Below are 16,065 nucleotides of genomic sequence, written 5' to 3'. Positions count from 1 at the left end.
TATAGAGGAGAAAAATCAAAGACTACAAAACTAAACAAAGGATGTGTCTGATAAAGAAAACAGTATGGAGAAGGGGTGTTCCTTAAAAAATGAAACACAGAATTACCATAGGATCCAGCAATTGACTTTCTGGGTATCTACCCAAAAGTAGTAAAAGAAGGAACTCGAATAGATATGTGTACACCCGTGTTCACAGCAGCTTTATTCACAATAGCCCAAAGGCAGAAACAACCCAAGTGTTCACTGACAGATGGATAAACAAAATGGGACATATACGCACAATAGATATTAATCCGCTTTAAAAGGGAATGCAATTCTGACACATGCTGCAATCTGGATGAACCCTGAGGACATTATGCTAAGGGAAATAAGCCAGTTACAAAAGGACAAATAGTCCATGATTCAACTTATATGAGGTACCCAGAATAGTCAAATTCATAGAGAAAGACAGTAGAATGCTGGTTACCAGGGGCTAGAGGGAATGGGGTTGGGGAGGTAATGTGTCATGGGGACAGAGTTTCAGTTTTGCAGGATGGATGAGTTCTGAAGACGGACAGTGGTGACAGGTGCACGACTGTGTAAACGTGCTTCATACCACTGACCTGCGTACTTAAAAAGGATTAAAGTGGTACATTGGAGGTTGTGCACATTTCACCACACACCAAAAAAATTAGAGGCGTTTCTTCAAGGTTATAAGGTTCCACGGGAGCAGAGCCAGATTGGAACTGAGGTCTGTCTGGCCACATGCGACACCTACGTCTTGCCTATTGCACTTGACCAGGATTTCTCCAAAGGACCCTGGGCCCCTAAGACATTCACCCACTGTGTCACTCAAGTCCCTGGTGACCGTCACCCCAACCCGCTGTCCTTCTTTCATTGTACTTGCCAGACTGCCTGACTCTCAAAGATATTTGCTAACTAAACGACGTCACCATTAACCCAGCGTGCCTGATTTAGAATCTAGATGGAGCGCCTGTGTTTCCTTCACCTCTTATTTCCTCCACTGCCTCTGGTGCCGTTCTATGCAAACAGTAGGAGCTCAATAAATGTGATGACTGAGTGAATGAATACTCAAACAACAGAGATCCAGCGGGGATAACAGTGGGGGGCAGGGCGGTGAGTGAGGAGAGAAAGGCAAATCCACGCAAGAGAAACAAATTCACTCCAGGAGATTCCTGGAGGCTGCAGTGGCCAAGTCACCAGCCATTCCATGGGATTTTCCTCTTTTCACAGAGTCCTGCGGCTGAAACAAGCCGGCCAGAGACGTGTGCTCTCAGATAAATACAGGTCGCGCCTGGTTTCTTTGTGACTGCCAATTCCCGTCCCACTCCACCCCCGTGCCACCCCTCATGGACCTTCCATCCACTGAAAATAATAACGTCAATTTTCAGAATAAACGGTCAGAAAAGCAATTGCGACACTCAAGCAGCAAAAGGTATTATGAGACTGGAGTAATTGAGTAGGTGAGTTTCAATTCCACGGGTCATCAGCGTCGCAGAAAACTTCCTAAGATATCGAAAATAATAATAATAAAAGCTTATTAAACGTCTAGTCCAAGACTGTAATCTGGGAGGACGTTCCCTCCTCTGACCTCCTAGAAGAACATTCTACAACATCCCTCCAAAAATTCAGTGGTTTCACTTATTACATTTTAGCCAAAAATGGTCCAAGGGAGCTATAGGCAGCAGAATGCATCAAGTCGATATATCCAAAATGCAACATCTTTTCTCTCTGCACAAGAGGAAAACAAACTAAAAATGGGCCAAACATAGGACGGATAAAAAATAAATGAAACCTACAGCCAGTGAAATTTTCCTGTCGATCTTCAAGTCAATACCCAGAGTAGATGTTTGGGGAGGAAAAAAACCAGAATCTAGAATGAGACCCACCTGGGCTGAGATCCTGGTTTTAGAAACTCATGAACTATTTAACCTTGGAAAAGCGTTTTACTGAACTCTGGTTGCTCTTCAGAAAAATGGGGGGCAGGAGATTGCGCTATTTCAGGAGATTCTGTGGCTGTGCTTGCAGAGGACCTGATGTAGTACCTGGCATATAGGAAGCACTCAACAAACATTAGGAGCTAGTCTTAATGTCCTAGAGCCAGTCGTACCAGCTCTGTCAAGGTCAAAACCTGATAGAGATGCTACAGAACATGGACTAAGCTTCCACTGCTCGGGGACACCCCAAACAGCCAAAACACAAACCTGACTCCTACCATATCTGAGGATTTGTCCCCAGCTCCTGTTTTCGTAGAGCCCTCGAGAGGTCTGCGTAGCCGAGAATATTAGGCCTAACGAAGATATTCTGTCTTATTGACCTCACCTGACAGAGAAGAACGTTTAGCTCCAAATGGTGGGGTAAGCGAGTGGCCACAGCCATCGAACTATATTTCTGACTCTCATTTTTCCTCACCTGCAAAATGGCGATAATATTCCCTGTCCAGACCGCACAGGTGTTGGGGTGAATAATGGAGACTCTGTGAAAATGACTTTGTGAGTGACTTTGGACTTAATTACTTTGTACTTAATGAATATTATCAGCATTAATATTACTCTTAGCTTAAACCGTATGAAATTGTCACTTGTTTAGGTGAAACGTCAGTGATTTCACTTGGCTGCACATGAATGCAATCATTGCCCAACAGCCAGTTGATGGGATCCAGAGCAACAACCCAGGTTTCCTACAAGAAATTGCTTCCTTGACCTTCATCTTTGTGGCATGAGCTCTTCCATCTTAATTGTCCAGATAATTGAGGCTTATCCTTCTCGGCATGGAATGCTGAGTAAAATGTTAGCCATTTGGCTCCAGGGAAACCGTTTCCTACTGTGTTTTTGAGTCTGAGCACCGTTCTCAGTGCCTTATGCATAACTCCTTTTATTTTTAAACCTCTGCAACACATGCTACATATCTTATGCCCATTTTACAGAGAAAGAAAGTAAGGTTCAGGGCAATGAAATAATTTGTCCAAGGTCACATACTAAGAAATGAGGGAGGATGATGAACCTCAGGGAATAGGATTCTCAAGCTTCTTCTCTGCTCTCTGACACTAGAATCCAGTTCAGCCCCACCATTCACTCGGCTGTGTGACCCTGAGCAAGCTGCTTGTCCTCTCTGATCTTCATGTTCTAGAATATGGGGAAATCATGCCTACCCTACAAGGATGTAGTGGGGATGTCAGGAGGTCATGAAGATAACATGTAGGAGTGAGATTTCCAGAAGGATGGAGCAAGGAGCCTGAAAAATCTTCTCACCCAAAAAACAATGATAAAAATTGATACAATTTTCAAAAACAACAAGTTCAATACTCCAGAAATTGAGCCCGGGAATACAACCCATTGAGAAGCACTCAAGAAATAGTTGAGAAAACCCTATTGAACCTCAGGTAAGGACAGTGGGGGGTTTGCGACAACCTTGACTAGGGCTCTACCAAGCTATCAATGCAGTAAACCTACCAGGGTGAGACAAGCTGTGAAATTCACATATATGCAGGGAGACACAAGAAAGCCCCACACCCAGGACCACTGTCACAAACAGGACTCATCCTGGCAGCAAACACGTGAAGAGGGTCAATGCTGCAGCTGGCCTAAGGTGCCATCTGTTGAGCACCTACTATGTGCCAGGTGCCTTGTTATGATCAATTACATGTTGCCATGGTCATACAATGACCAAGTGTCAAGGAGTATGTCTGAATGGAAAGAGAGCTGTCAGAAACCAGGATTTGAACCCAAGTCTATCTGACTCGAAATGCTTTCAATCACTGGACCTCTCACTTACACATTGAGTGGGTCATTCTATAGGGATGGGGACTAAGTCTCTTATTTAATTCTATATGCTCAGGACGGCAAAGAGAATGCCTGGCACAAGGCAGAAACCGTATGAACAAGCAAACACACGCACCCATGTATAATTGGTTGGTTAACACTGAATGGAAAATGCACATAATTATTAACACAGTAGCCTCAAAATGGAGGCCAGCGAGGTGAGCAGAAAAAGGATGATGACTAAATCCCAGAGGTCTCAGGCTATGGGAACACCTGAATAGACGTTCAGTACCCTGAGAGCGGACAGCTCCCCTTTCAGCCATGGGCCCCTAGGGGCCTCTTCCCAGCAGAAAGGGACTCAACGAGAATCATAACTTCACTCATATGTGGGCTATGAAACTGAAAGCAACAAAGGAACGAGACAAAGAAACAAAAACTCACAGACACGGACAATAGTTTAGTGGTTACCAGAGGGGAAGGGGGCAGGAGGGCGGTGGTAGAAGAGGGGAAAGGGGGTCAAATGTACAGTGATGTATTATAGGAAAGCACATTTGAAACCTATCTAATTTTACTAGCCAATGTCACCCTAATAAATTTAATTTAAAAAAAAGAAACAAGAAACGGACTCTTGAAACAAATTCAGAGGAAATTGGGAGTGTCCACCAGGGTTTGAGATAGAATGAGAGTGGCTGCCTTTGAGAAGACAGATTGACATCCCTTAATTGTGTTCTTCAGATCAACTCCCCAGCGATAGATTTTGTTGGCTAAAATCAATCAACACTCTAGACACCCTCAGGGGAGGAGGGCCCAAGAGTTTCCTCACATTGATCAGAGAGGACCGGCAACTCCTGCCTCAGCAGCAAAAAGATTAAAGGGACCAGGATCTGGGCCATAGCCGTGGAGAGCTGAAAACACGTCTCCACTGACCTGCCTGACGGTCCATCACTATGGTCACTCTGTGGGCTTCAGTGTGGGTTAAGGTAGAATCTTAACCGGATGGGATAACCTGAGAGAGAGGACTGAGACCCAAGAGGACAATACAAGGTCATTATGGAGACCTGCGCCTATGCCAGAAGGGCATCCTAAACAGCTGGAGGTCAGGGTGAAGACACCGTGCCCTAAATGGAGCGAGGGCTCTTGACTTCTTCCTAATTTTCCTTTAGCCAGTTCAACTAATAAAGATCAGCTTTCCTATGTCATTCCCTGATGCAAACCTTTCGGTGGATCCTCGCTGACCATCTGATCAAGTCCAGACTCTCTGGCCCTGCTAACAAGGACCCATGGGCTGGCCTCTGCCAACATCTGCAGCTCCTTCTCTGGACACTTGGCATCGTTTATGCTCCAGCTACAACCTCATGACTCTGGGTCTTTGCACAGCTACCTCCAATGTGTGTACTCCTTTCCTGATTCCTCTAAATTATCCCACCAGGCTCTCAATGCAGTCATTACGTGCTCTGAAGGATCTTCCCTGAGTGTCCAACCCTCACCCCTACTGCAAACACCAAACATTTTAGGGGTGTTCCCCGTGGCGTCCCAAAGCCATCCCTCTGTACAGAAATTGCTTGTTTTAAGACTGCGTCCTGTTCATCCCTGTATCTCTGGCCAGTTGGTTAAAGTTGGATGAAGTTAATAATTATTATTTTAAATGGACATCATGGATGGCACATTCTGTAGAGAACTTCACTGAACACTGTCTGTCCTCGGAGACCTTCCATTCAAAAGTCCTGTGTGAGCATGAAAACGTGCTCAGTAACACAGATCAAGGCAATGCACATTGAAACCACAGTGACATACGACTTCACATCCCTTAGAATGGCTACTAAATAATAATAATAATAATAATAATAATAATAATAATAATAATAATAACGACAGGAAATAACAAGTGTTGGGGAGGATGTGGAGAAATTGGAACACTTGTCCAGTTTGTGGGAATGTAAAATGGTGCAGCCGCTATGGAAAACAGCTTGGCAGTTCCTCAAAACATTAAATACAGAGCTACTATAGGATCCAGCAATACGGCTTCTGAGTATTTGCCCAAGAGGATTAAAGCAGGGACTCTAGCAGATATCCGTACACCCATGTTCATAGCAGCACTATTCACAATGGCCAAAAGGTGGAAGCCACCCAAGTGTCCACTGGCCGGTGGATGGATAAACAAAGCGCTGTATATACCCACAAAGCAATTCTGACACACACTCATCAATGAACCTTGAGGACATTCAACTAAGCAAAAGTAGCCAGTCACAGAAGGACAAATGCTGTACAGTTCCTTATACGAGGTCGCTAGGGTAGCCAAATTCATAGAGACAGAAAGTAGAATGGGGGTTCCCAGAGGCTGGGGGAGGGGCTGGACCAGTTAGTGTTTAATGGGGAACAGAGTTTCCGTTTTTGCAAGACGAAAGAGTTCTGGAGACGGAGAGTGGTGATGATCGCACAACAATATGAACGTACTTAAAGCCACTGATGTATAAACTTAAACAGGCTTAAGATGATAAATTTTATGTTCTGTGTATTTTATCACAACAAAACGTAAAAAGCCCTGGGGGAGAAAACTGACAGCCTGAGTTCAAATCCCAGCTCTACCACTGCCTGGCTGGGGGATGGTGGGCTCCGTTGGCTCTGCTTTAAAACGGAATAAGCTTTTGAGGGCTGTTTCAGGTCAAGGATCCTTTTCAGACTGTGCCTGATACATGGCGATGAGAGTTTGTGCACATGTGGTCAAAGGCATGTGCTATTTTTGTTTCCGGAACACAAAAGATCCAGCAGGTACCCACCAGATGAGGGCACTTCACTGGGAAACAATCTCGAGTGAATAAAAACCAATGTTTAGGCGCCACGTATCAGGTATCAGGCACATGGGGGACCTCGCCAGGGCTCCTTCTACACCCTGACAATGAGTTCCCTCTGCTGCCATCTATTGTCTAATGATAATATTGACCTTTTCTGGCTGTCAAACTTGTCTTCTTAAATCCTGAGGTCTTAACTGCTTTACACACAAAGGCTGACAGTTTACCCACCTGAGCACACCTTCATGTGTAATTCATGGCCTAGCACATCGCCTGGCAAATGAATATTTATCAGCTTTTTCATAAGAGGCAGGATGGTGTTTCCTTTTGTTGCTACCAAAATTCTGTGCTGCAGCAAATGAAATTTGTGAGCAAAGAAGAAAAGGATCAGAAGAAGCGAAAACTCCCCACCAAGTCCATTCCACTTGTAATTTCTCATTTTCCGGGGCCTCCAGTGTGTGCGTGGAGGTGGTGTAGGTTTGGCTACAACAGAACTGCTGAGTCATCCAGAATGCTTCCACCCATATGCTGCACCCACTGTCACCGCAGAAAACTCCCCACACCCCATTTCTGTGCTGTTGGCAACTGCACCAGAACCCAAGACCCTTTCAATGGCTCCATTTCAGATGCTCTGAACAGAGATCCACTCGGGGAGGACCAAGGATAACGAACCCCAAATGAAGATGGGTACACGGTGGTTGGTCGTGCCAAGCCAGGCAGAGCTTTATAGCTTCCAACGAGCCTGTCACTCAGAGAGGGGACAGCCCTGAACCACACAAGCTGGGTCTAATGTCCCCTCCCCATGGAGAGTAAGGAGGGCCACAAAGAAGGTGCTGCTTTGTCTTCAGGAGATGGCGTGTGCCCTGGTCCCTGCTACAGGGAGCCAAGAAAGGACCTAATAATTGTGACTCTGTTTACTCTTCCGTCCTTATGACTCCCTGATTGAGGAGTCACGTGTTGATGGTGTCACGGGCACCCTGCCCTGGAGAGGAAGTTTCAGCATGGCTGTGAAGATGGTCGCCGTCATTCTGGCCTTGAAAGATGGTGAGGATGCCGGTGCTGACATGAGTGCGTGTGATGCTGATAACAGTTCACATGTATTGGCCCTTCTGACCACATTTCCCCGGAAATAAGACCTGGCCGGATTATCAGCTCTAATGCATCTTTTGGAGCAAAAATTAATATAAGACCCAGTCTTATTTTACTATAAAACCGGGTCTTTATCATATAACATAATGTAATGTAACGTAATGTAACATAATATAATATAATACCAGGTCTTATATTAATTTTTGCTCCAAAAGACGCATTCGAGTTGATGGTCCGGGTAGCTCTTATTTCCGGGGAAACAGGGTACGTGCCAGGACATGTATCGAGCATATCAGCTATACTATGACACGTAATCCTCAAAACCCCCCATTGAGATAGACATTATTATTGTTCCCACTTTACAGATGAGGAAACTGAGGCAGAAAGATGAAGGAACATGCTTCTGTGCACACAGCCTGAGCTGGGAGTCAACAGCAGGTCTGTCTGACTCTGGAGCCCATGCTTTCTCAGCTACCCTCTCTGGAATCAAGAAACTGGGACTTAGGGACAAAACACACAATGCCCGGCTGTGTGGCCTTCGGGGAGTCCTTTCATGTCTATGAGACTCTGTTTCCTCATCGGTAAAAGGGCCATAATAGCTCTTGCTTTGCAGGGCTGCTGCGAGGATACAATAGGATTTTGCCAATTCTGAAGAGCTCGGTAATCATTGATCAGCTGGTAGCCGTTCTCAATAGAAACATTTATCGAGGGTGTACAGTGGAGTTAGAAAGAGGAGACACACAGGGGCAGAAACACAAGGTTAGGTATGTGTATTCATTCATTCATTCAACAGAAAATTGATTGAGTACTTGCTACGAGGCAGAAAACACACACGGGATCTACATAATCTCTCATAAGGAGAAGTGCTCCCCGAACATTACAACAAGGTGATGTGATACAGAGTAACATTTGAGGCAGGATCTGAATAGCAAGATGACACCGGCCATGCAAAGACTGGAGGAAAGAGTGCTCTGGGCAAAGGGAACAGCTGCCGCAAAGGCCCCACGGGAGACGGGTTCACTGTAATGACTTCTATAAGCTGCGGGCTCTAGCATGAAATGCTTCCCACGCATTTTGGACTGGGAAGCCCTCTTTTCACAGACTATCTCAGGGTGCGGGGGCTGAGTGGAACTCTGTCTGAAAATGATGGCTTTTCGTCTTGCTAGCTGGGCCCCTGCCTGCTGGGACATGCTCTTCTCCTCACTCTAATTCTTTTCCTGCACTGCCTCACACAGGGTTTCAGAAGGGCTATTCTGGGGTGGGTCGCGTCCTCAGTGACGTGGCAGGGGGTGACGTCTAGAGCAGGAGACTGGGCCAAACTCACACCACCCTCATCTTTGCCCCCAAGGCCTGGCTCTCCGATCCCAGCTGGTCCAGATTCCCCCTGGGGCGATCCCCTATGGAACAGAAGCATCCAGGGCTTGCACCCACGCTGGCGCCCAGCTCTACACACCTTCCTCTCGTCTATTCCCTCGGTGACCAACATGAGCTTCTTTGTGAGCAGAGGGTCCAACACCTGGAATCGTCTACGGAACCGAGTGATCCCCATGTGATCAGCGTAGCCTGTGGGGGATGGAGAGGGCAGGAGAAGAACAGGAGTCCAGGTGAGAAGAGCAGCCCAGGGCCCTGCTCCTAGCCTTGCTACTATCTTGCTATGTGGACTCACTTCTCGGGGCCTCAGTTTCCCCATTTGCTAATTTGAGAGATTAGAGTCAAGCAGCATTCCACTAATGTGTCCCGCTGAACCCGAACCCTTTAAAACACTCTGCTGGGAGTTTGGGAACCCTATGAAACACTCTCATCTGCCTCTGGGGGTCGCAGTGTGTGTCAGCATTGATGACAAAGGCTCTGAGAACCTCTGCAGGGAAGATGCCTGATGAGCTTCGCTCACCCCAGAGTTTTTCCCACACCTGTTCAGCCATGGGAAAAAAAAAAAAATTGTTTTTGTCCTCAAACTTATGACCACTCAGGCTGCATATGGAAACGCTGTGTTGGATAGTATTGAAGGGTTCTTTGAAATCTAACATGTAGGGTGAATACAGCTGAATTCTTCTGTGTGGAAACTGGGAAGAGTCATCTGGAAAGCTATCGAAAGAAGGTGATATTAGAACCAGCCTTTAAAGGAGCTGTAAGAGTTTGTCAGAGGATTTAGTATGGAAGGGACATCTAAGCAGAGGGAGCTAGAGCGGGAAAGTCTGTTTGTTCTACAGTCATAGCAACAGCTAACATTTACTGGGTGCTTTCGTGAGTTAAGGCACTCGGATAACAACTTCCTTGTGTTACAGACACTCTGGGGCCTAAATTTTTATACCCATTTTATAGATGTGGAAATCGAGGCCCAGAGAGTTCCAGTCACCAAACTCAAAGTCACACAGATAGTAATTCCTCCAGATGGGATTCAAACCCAGACAATGACAATAACTAATCCAGGGGTGAGTAGACAACAATGGGTCAAAGATAAGCAGGGAATGGGTCCCAAAGAATCCTGAACTCAAATTCCGGGTCTTAAGGTTACAAGGGTATCTTATATGATACAAGGGGTGTGGTAGAATCTCAGTTGCCAAAAAAAAAAAAAAAAAAAAAAACCCTCAAGTGGCCAGATGGGAAAAGGTCTGGTGAACTCTCACTCTACTTTTGAGACTCTGCTTCGCAGTAAGCCAAATGCATAAACCTTGAGGGGGAAGAGTGGCAGCGCATGAGGGTGGTGAATCCAGGAAGCCTTCCTGAAGGAAGAGGAGGTCTCCAGTCAGGTTCAAAGGATGAGTCCACACAGAGACAGGGGGAAGTTATAAGTCTGCCCTTTGGGGTCAGACTTAGCTGGGTTCCCCCCATCCCATTTCTGCCCGTATTGCCCTCTGATCGATGACAAATGACCCCATCTCTTTGAGATTCAGTTTCTTCACCTGCCAGATGAGAATAACAAGAGCTATCATCCCAGGGGCACAATACGGATTAAATCTGATCACGGTGATAGTAAAAGAGACTAACATGTATTGAGTGCTTTCCCACGTCCAGGCACTCTTCTAAGTGTTATTATCTTACTCGCTCATCAAACCCTCAACAGCTCTCTCAGATCTGAGCTATTAGAGGAGCAAAAAAAGGAGGCACGATGCAGGGACTTGCCAGTGTCAGCCAGACAAGCCCAGACCAACTCGCTCCAGAGTCTGAGCGTCGCTCACCAGGATGTACAGCACGCCATGTTTCATGAGCATTTATTATGCGCCAGCCGCTGTGCTAAGGGCTTGGTGAGTATTATGTCTGCTAGTGTGTGTGACGACACAGTTCCTAGCATAGCGTTCCTAGGCTATCAATAAATAGCACAGACATGTATGCATTATGTAAGCCTGTGCTATGTATCTATACATTACATGTGCATGAATTCAAAACCCTCAATATTTTATATATATATGTGTGTGTGCGCCTATGTATGCATGTCAACATTGCTTAGATGGTATGAGAAAGACAGAAGCCACTTCAAGCAGGTAAAAAGGAGGAAATGAACCAGGTCTGAAAGGCAGAAATTGGAAAGTTATGGCACAAGACACCAACCCTTCACTTAGTTGGAAAACTCCTCCTGACCCAGCCATGGTCTGCTGAGGGGACAGAAGACAAGTAGTGCAATGAAGACACAAGGCCCGAGGAAGGGGACGTGCTGTCCAGAGCGTGCACACGGGGGCTCTGACAGGCAGGCCACTGTGCCTGCGAAGGCTCCGTGCTTCCTGCCAGCCAGCCAGGCAGAATCGATCTGCCCCCGGCTGTGACTAGCTCTCTCTCCTGCTCTCCCGCTGTGACATTATCCGTCTCCCTCCGCCTGTGGTTGTGCAGGCAGGCGGGAAAATCAATGAGATGCTCCCGGGGCAGGAGGGTCTCATCTTTGCTTCCAGCTGCTCCCAGCTTCTCCATCAAATACCTTGTGCCCATGGTTTCATTATTAACGCGGTGGGAGGAGATGGAGGCAGCGCACACACGCTGGGGCATCAGTGACCACAGCATGTTAAACAAACGGGTGTCCACCTCGGCTGGCTTCCCACCAGCCCCGCCACCCCATCTTCTGCAGACAGAACGCCTGCACCTGAGGCATCGCCTACTGTCAGAAAGGGAAATCCCTGTGGTGGCCTCCAAGGTCTGAGAGGCAAAACAGAATCAGAAGCAGGCAGATCAAACCCCACCCATTAGATGAGCTAATGGTGGGAACTTCAGGTGCGCGCTTGCTTTCTAAAATACAGGCCTAAAGACGTCATTCCTCTGATTAAAATCCTTTTGTCCGCCTACCACCCCATCATCTCCTCACCTGGACCTGGAGAAAACCAAATTTCCAGAAACCAATTCACAGCCTTCCCCGTGGGTCTAGCCACCTCATCTCCCACAAGCCCCCCACTTATTTTGAACCCCATTCCCCGAAAACCCGGCCTCTTCCATGCCGCCCTGCCTTTGCATATGCTGATCCCTCTGCTTAATATTCCCACTCCCTCCCAACCCCCAGAGGGGAGCTGCTTGTTTTAAGACCCACCTAAGAGGTTACCTGCCCTAGGAGGTTTTCCCCGATCTCCCCAATGAGAACACAGAGCTTCCTCCCTCGGCGTCCGGGTACCGCCTGCACCCCCATGGGATGCAGGCCCTTGTCATATCACACTGTCATCACCTGTGTCCACACTGAGCTCCCAAACCAGGCTGAGCATCTTGCAGACCAAAATATTACTCCTTGAGGGAATCCCACTCTCTATCCCAAAGTAGAAGCTCCTTAGATATTTGTTGTTTAAAAGGAAGATGAGTAGGGCACAGCCTTGGCACACACCTAATTCAGGAAATAAAATGGGCTTTGGACTCAAAGAGACCTGGGTCCACATCCAGCCTCTGCCCTGTCCCAGCTGTGTGATCGTGAGCAAGTCCTTTCACCTCTCTGAGCCTCTGTTTCCTCCTCTGTAAAATGGGGGTTATCATAGCTTCCACCACACAGGGCTGCTGAGAAGAGTCAACAGGATGCTGCATGAAAAGCTCCTGGCACATGGTTAGTGCTCTTGTACCTTAGGTGCTACTGGTCAGCGGGCATGTCCCGGGTGTTCGTTAGACACTAGGTGCTTGCTGACCGGCTGCTCTTACCTGCCCTGTGCAGACGTAGTGCCTCCAGGATGTAGGAGCCTGCAAGCTGGACTCTCAGCGCTGGGATGTCCACGGGCAGGGGCCCAATTGCCCCAGGCTTGTCCCCACCAGGCTGCGGTGGGGTAGGAGCCCGCTGCACACCCCTGTTTTCCACCGCTGGGCTCGGCACCAGGCAGTGGATGAAGTGTAACTGAGACCGTCTGATCACACTGGCCAATGCATCCTGGGACAGAGAGGAGCGGGGGTTATGGCCAGCTGTCTCAGGGTGAGACAGACAGGGGTCTGGACGTACATTCTCTAAACATATATTCATCCCGACCTGGGCATCTTTGGGGCCCGTGTCCTACACCTAGGACCTGTCTACAGCCTAATTTGTACTCAGGAGAAATAAAGGGTCTTTATAACAGCCCTCGTCATCACAGACAGGGAAACTGAGGCATGGAGAAGGCAAGCGAGTGGCCCAAGTTCACACAGATCACTAGCAGAAGAGGTAAATTACAAGCCAGGGCCTAGTCTGTGGGATTTTTCAGTATAATATGCTACGAGCATTTTTCAAAACGTATCCTTGCCGTGTCCTCCGACCCTTTGGGCCCATCCTGACCACTGACCAAAGTTTCTCATTTGTTATTGGATGAGTGTGTCTAGGTAACATAGTTACCTCCAGTGCTGGAGCCTGTTGCCTTCCACCAAGGAGGTCTAGAGGTGAAAATGAAGGCATGTGAGAGGTGAGGAAAGCAGGCAGGCCTGGTCTGGCTGCGACATCCGTCACCTTGCTCATAAGGACAAGTGTGGCTCCTGCAAACTTCCTGAAGCCCCTCGAGTCAATACCAAGTGGCCAAAGCTTTGGCCTCTGGCTTGGACCAGGCACTTTCCAGCATGGCCAAGTTTCTGTGCTATTCTGAGCCTCGGTTTCCTCTTCTGTGGAGTGTGGGGTGATGTCTGCCCCTCTAGGCTCCCTGGGGAGGTTAGAGACGACACAGGCAGATGACAGAGGAGGGGAAGCGTACGTGGCAGTGAAAGCCACGACTCCATGGGGACAGGGGAGCCACTCACCCCCTGTAGCTTGATCTGGGAGCACGGGGCTTTCCTCTTCACCGATGCAAAGCCACTGGCAAAGGCCTTTCTCACGGCGCGGCTTCTCTGCAGGGCCTGCTGGGAGGTACCCTCCAGGCCTGTCACAGCCCAGCACACAGGGGGCAGCTTGGCCCGGGCCTGAAACAGGCTCCTCAGCTCCTCCCTGGCAGGTAGGGGAAAGAGAGAAGGGCTTTAAGGGGCTCGTGGGAAACGCGTCCACCTTGCTTCCCACTGCACACCCCTGCACACGGTCAGTGATCTGTTTCCTGAACCCTCCCCTTGCATCACACATCTGAACTGCTACCCTTTGGTCCCCAGTCCTTTCTGCCAGACGAGCCTTAGCTTTGTGACGAACGCCAGTTCCTTCCTGCATGCCTTGCTCCCCACCTGACATCTCTCCTTCTATTGGATGTTCTTGTCACCTACATCCCTGTAGGAATTCTACGAAGCCTGTCTTTTCTTAGAGGGAGAAATGATCTGTGTTATCCCTAGAACAGGCCCAGTACATAGTAGGTGCTTATGATGTGTTTCATGCAAGAATCAATGACTCACAGGCTGAACAGGCAGTTTCGGGACCTGTCAAAGAAATGCCCAGCAGACGCCTCCCCTCAGCGCTCCTGGAACGTACAGGTACTCAGATTAGTGAGCGAGGGCCAGCGTCCCTTACAGAGTCTGCTCTCAGAAACCTGAGCTGGCCTGCCTGCTGCGTTGGGTAAAAGAGTACTAAGAGAGCTGGGCAGACCCTGCTGTGCCCTCGGTTGGGTTTGGGACCTAGAGAAGGTCTCGTGCCTCCCGGGTCCCACCTGCCTCACCCCCTCCAATGGAAGCATACGGGCATCCTCCATCACTCCCTGCAAGTCCAGGCCACGCCCCCAGCCCCAGCCCTCAAGACCCGTCACCCATCTCTCTCTATGCCTAACCAGACTGTCCAAACTATTAAGGAAGTGAGTCTCACATGACTCAAAGATGCTTAAATGCATGGGCCAGCACAAAGATTAACAATGGCTTGAACACACTCTCATTGAAATATAAATCTTGGGAGGGAGCTAAGGGAGCGCCCCCAGAGGCAGGATCCCTGAGAGGAGAGGGCAGGGCTCTGGGGGATGTGGGCACCACCACCTAGTACACGGAGAGAACGGCGTGTGTACCCCTATACCTGGGTCATCCCACCTGGGGGGTTGGGAGACCTGACCTCTGGTCTGCAATTTACTGTGTGACATTGAATGAGTCATGTGTCCTTGTTGGAACTCAGCTATATAAAGCGAGAGGGTTTCACCAAAACTTGAGAGGGCCTAAGAGCCGTTTCTTAGGAAGCTTGTCAGCAAAGCAAGTCCCCAGGGCCCTCCCCTAGAGAGACTGGGTGGGGCAGGAATCAGAACGCTCAGCGAGCTGTCCTGGTGAATCTGGCGCTCACGGCTACAGAGCAACACGCTAACAAAAAGCACTGTTTGCTCTCAAAATCCACCAATGCTTGGCTCGCAAGCATGCAAGACATCCTGGGGGGATGTACGCCCAAACCTGCCACGCTCTTTCACCCCTGTGAGCCTCGACTTCTCACGTGCTGTTCCTTCTTCCCTCACTCACGAGGCCAGCTGATCAACAAAGGTTTGCCTCACCCTTTCCTAACCCTACAGCCCCCACCCAGCCTGATCCGCAGGACCCTCGGACAGAAAGGGAATTTCCAAGACCACAAGACGTGTGCTAAGGGCCCGCTATGAACCAGGCTCCTCACTTCATAAGCCATCTGCCACCAGACAGGTCAGCATGGCATCCATCACTCCCGCTTCTCCGATTATCAATCTGAGGCCTGGGTCATTCAGCTTGAAAAAAGGCAAAAGCAGAATTCGAACATTTGCCTGACTCCAAAGCTGTGCCATATCCATCAGATCTTGTAGCCTCGCTCAATAGCCTTATTTTATGGTAAAAAAAGGAATAAACAAAAACAAAAAGACAAAACAGGAGGGAACAGGCCACCAGTCACTGAGGTAGCAAGTGGCAGGGCTTGGACTTTGGACTTGACCTCGGTCCCCTGGCTTTCCTTATGCAGTCTTCTGTGTGCTCGTTAACCTCCCTTTTGCCCCATCCCCTGACTTGATCTCTCTTCTGGAGCTGTCTAGTCGTGCACCCTGCTGCATCCAGGTCTCCAATCAACTCTGACCACATGGCCTGAGCATTCCAAGGATCACTTAGCCAAATTATATAGCAGCTCTGCCACTATTTTGCTGTGTGATCAAAGGCAAGCCACTTTATCA

The 16,065-nt window shown here is 48.4% G+C and overlaps 1 protein-coding gene across 1 annotated transcript in view; it reads right to left on the bottom strand.

Moving 5' to 3' along the window:
- Window positions 1-16,065, bottom strand: part of MYO18B (myosin XVIIIB) — a 244,040-nt gene that overhangs the window by 150,206 nt on the left and 77,769 nt on the right. Inside the window, exons 19-21 of the mRNA XM_033098254.1 lie at window positions 13,793-13,976; window positions 12,740-12,962; window positions 9,093-9,202 (exon numbers count right to left, since the gene is read on the bottom strand). Coding sequence (XP_032954145.1) covers window positions 9,093-9,202; window positions 12,740-12,962; window positions 13,793-13,976 — 517 coding nt within the window. The remainder of the gene's footprint in view (window positions 1-9,092; window positions 9,203-12,739; window positions 12,963-13,792; window positions 13,977-16,065) is intronic.

Source organism: Rhinolophus ferrumequinum, chromosome 25 (genome assembly GCF_004115265.2).
Source record: "Rhinolophus ferrumequinum isolate MPI-CBG mRhiFer1 chromosome 25, mRhiFer1_v1.p, whole genome shotgun sequence".
Classification (NCBI taxonomy): domain Eukaryota; kingdom Metazoa; phylum Chordata; class Mammalia; order Chiroptera; family Rhinolophidae; genus Rhinolophus; species Rhinolophus ferrumequinum.
Note: the sequence above shows the minus strand (reverse complement) of the source record. Positions and strands in the feature narration are given on the sequence as shown.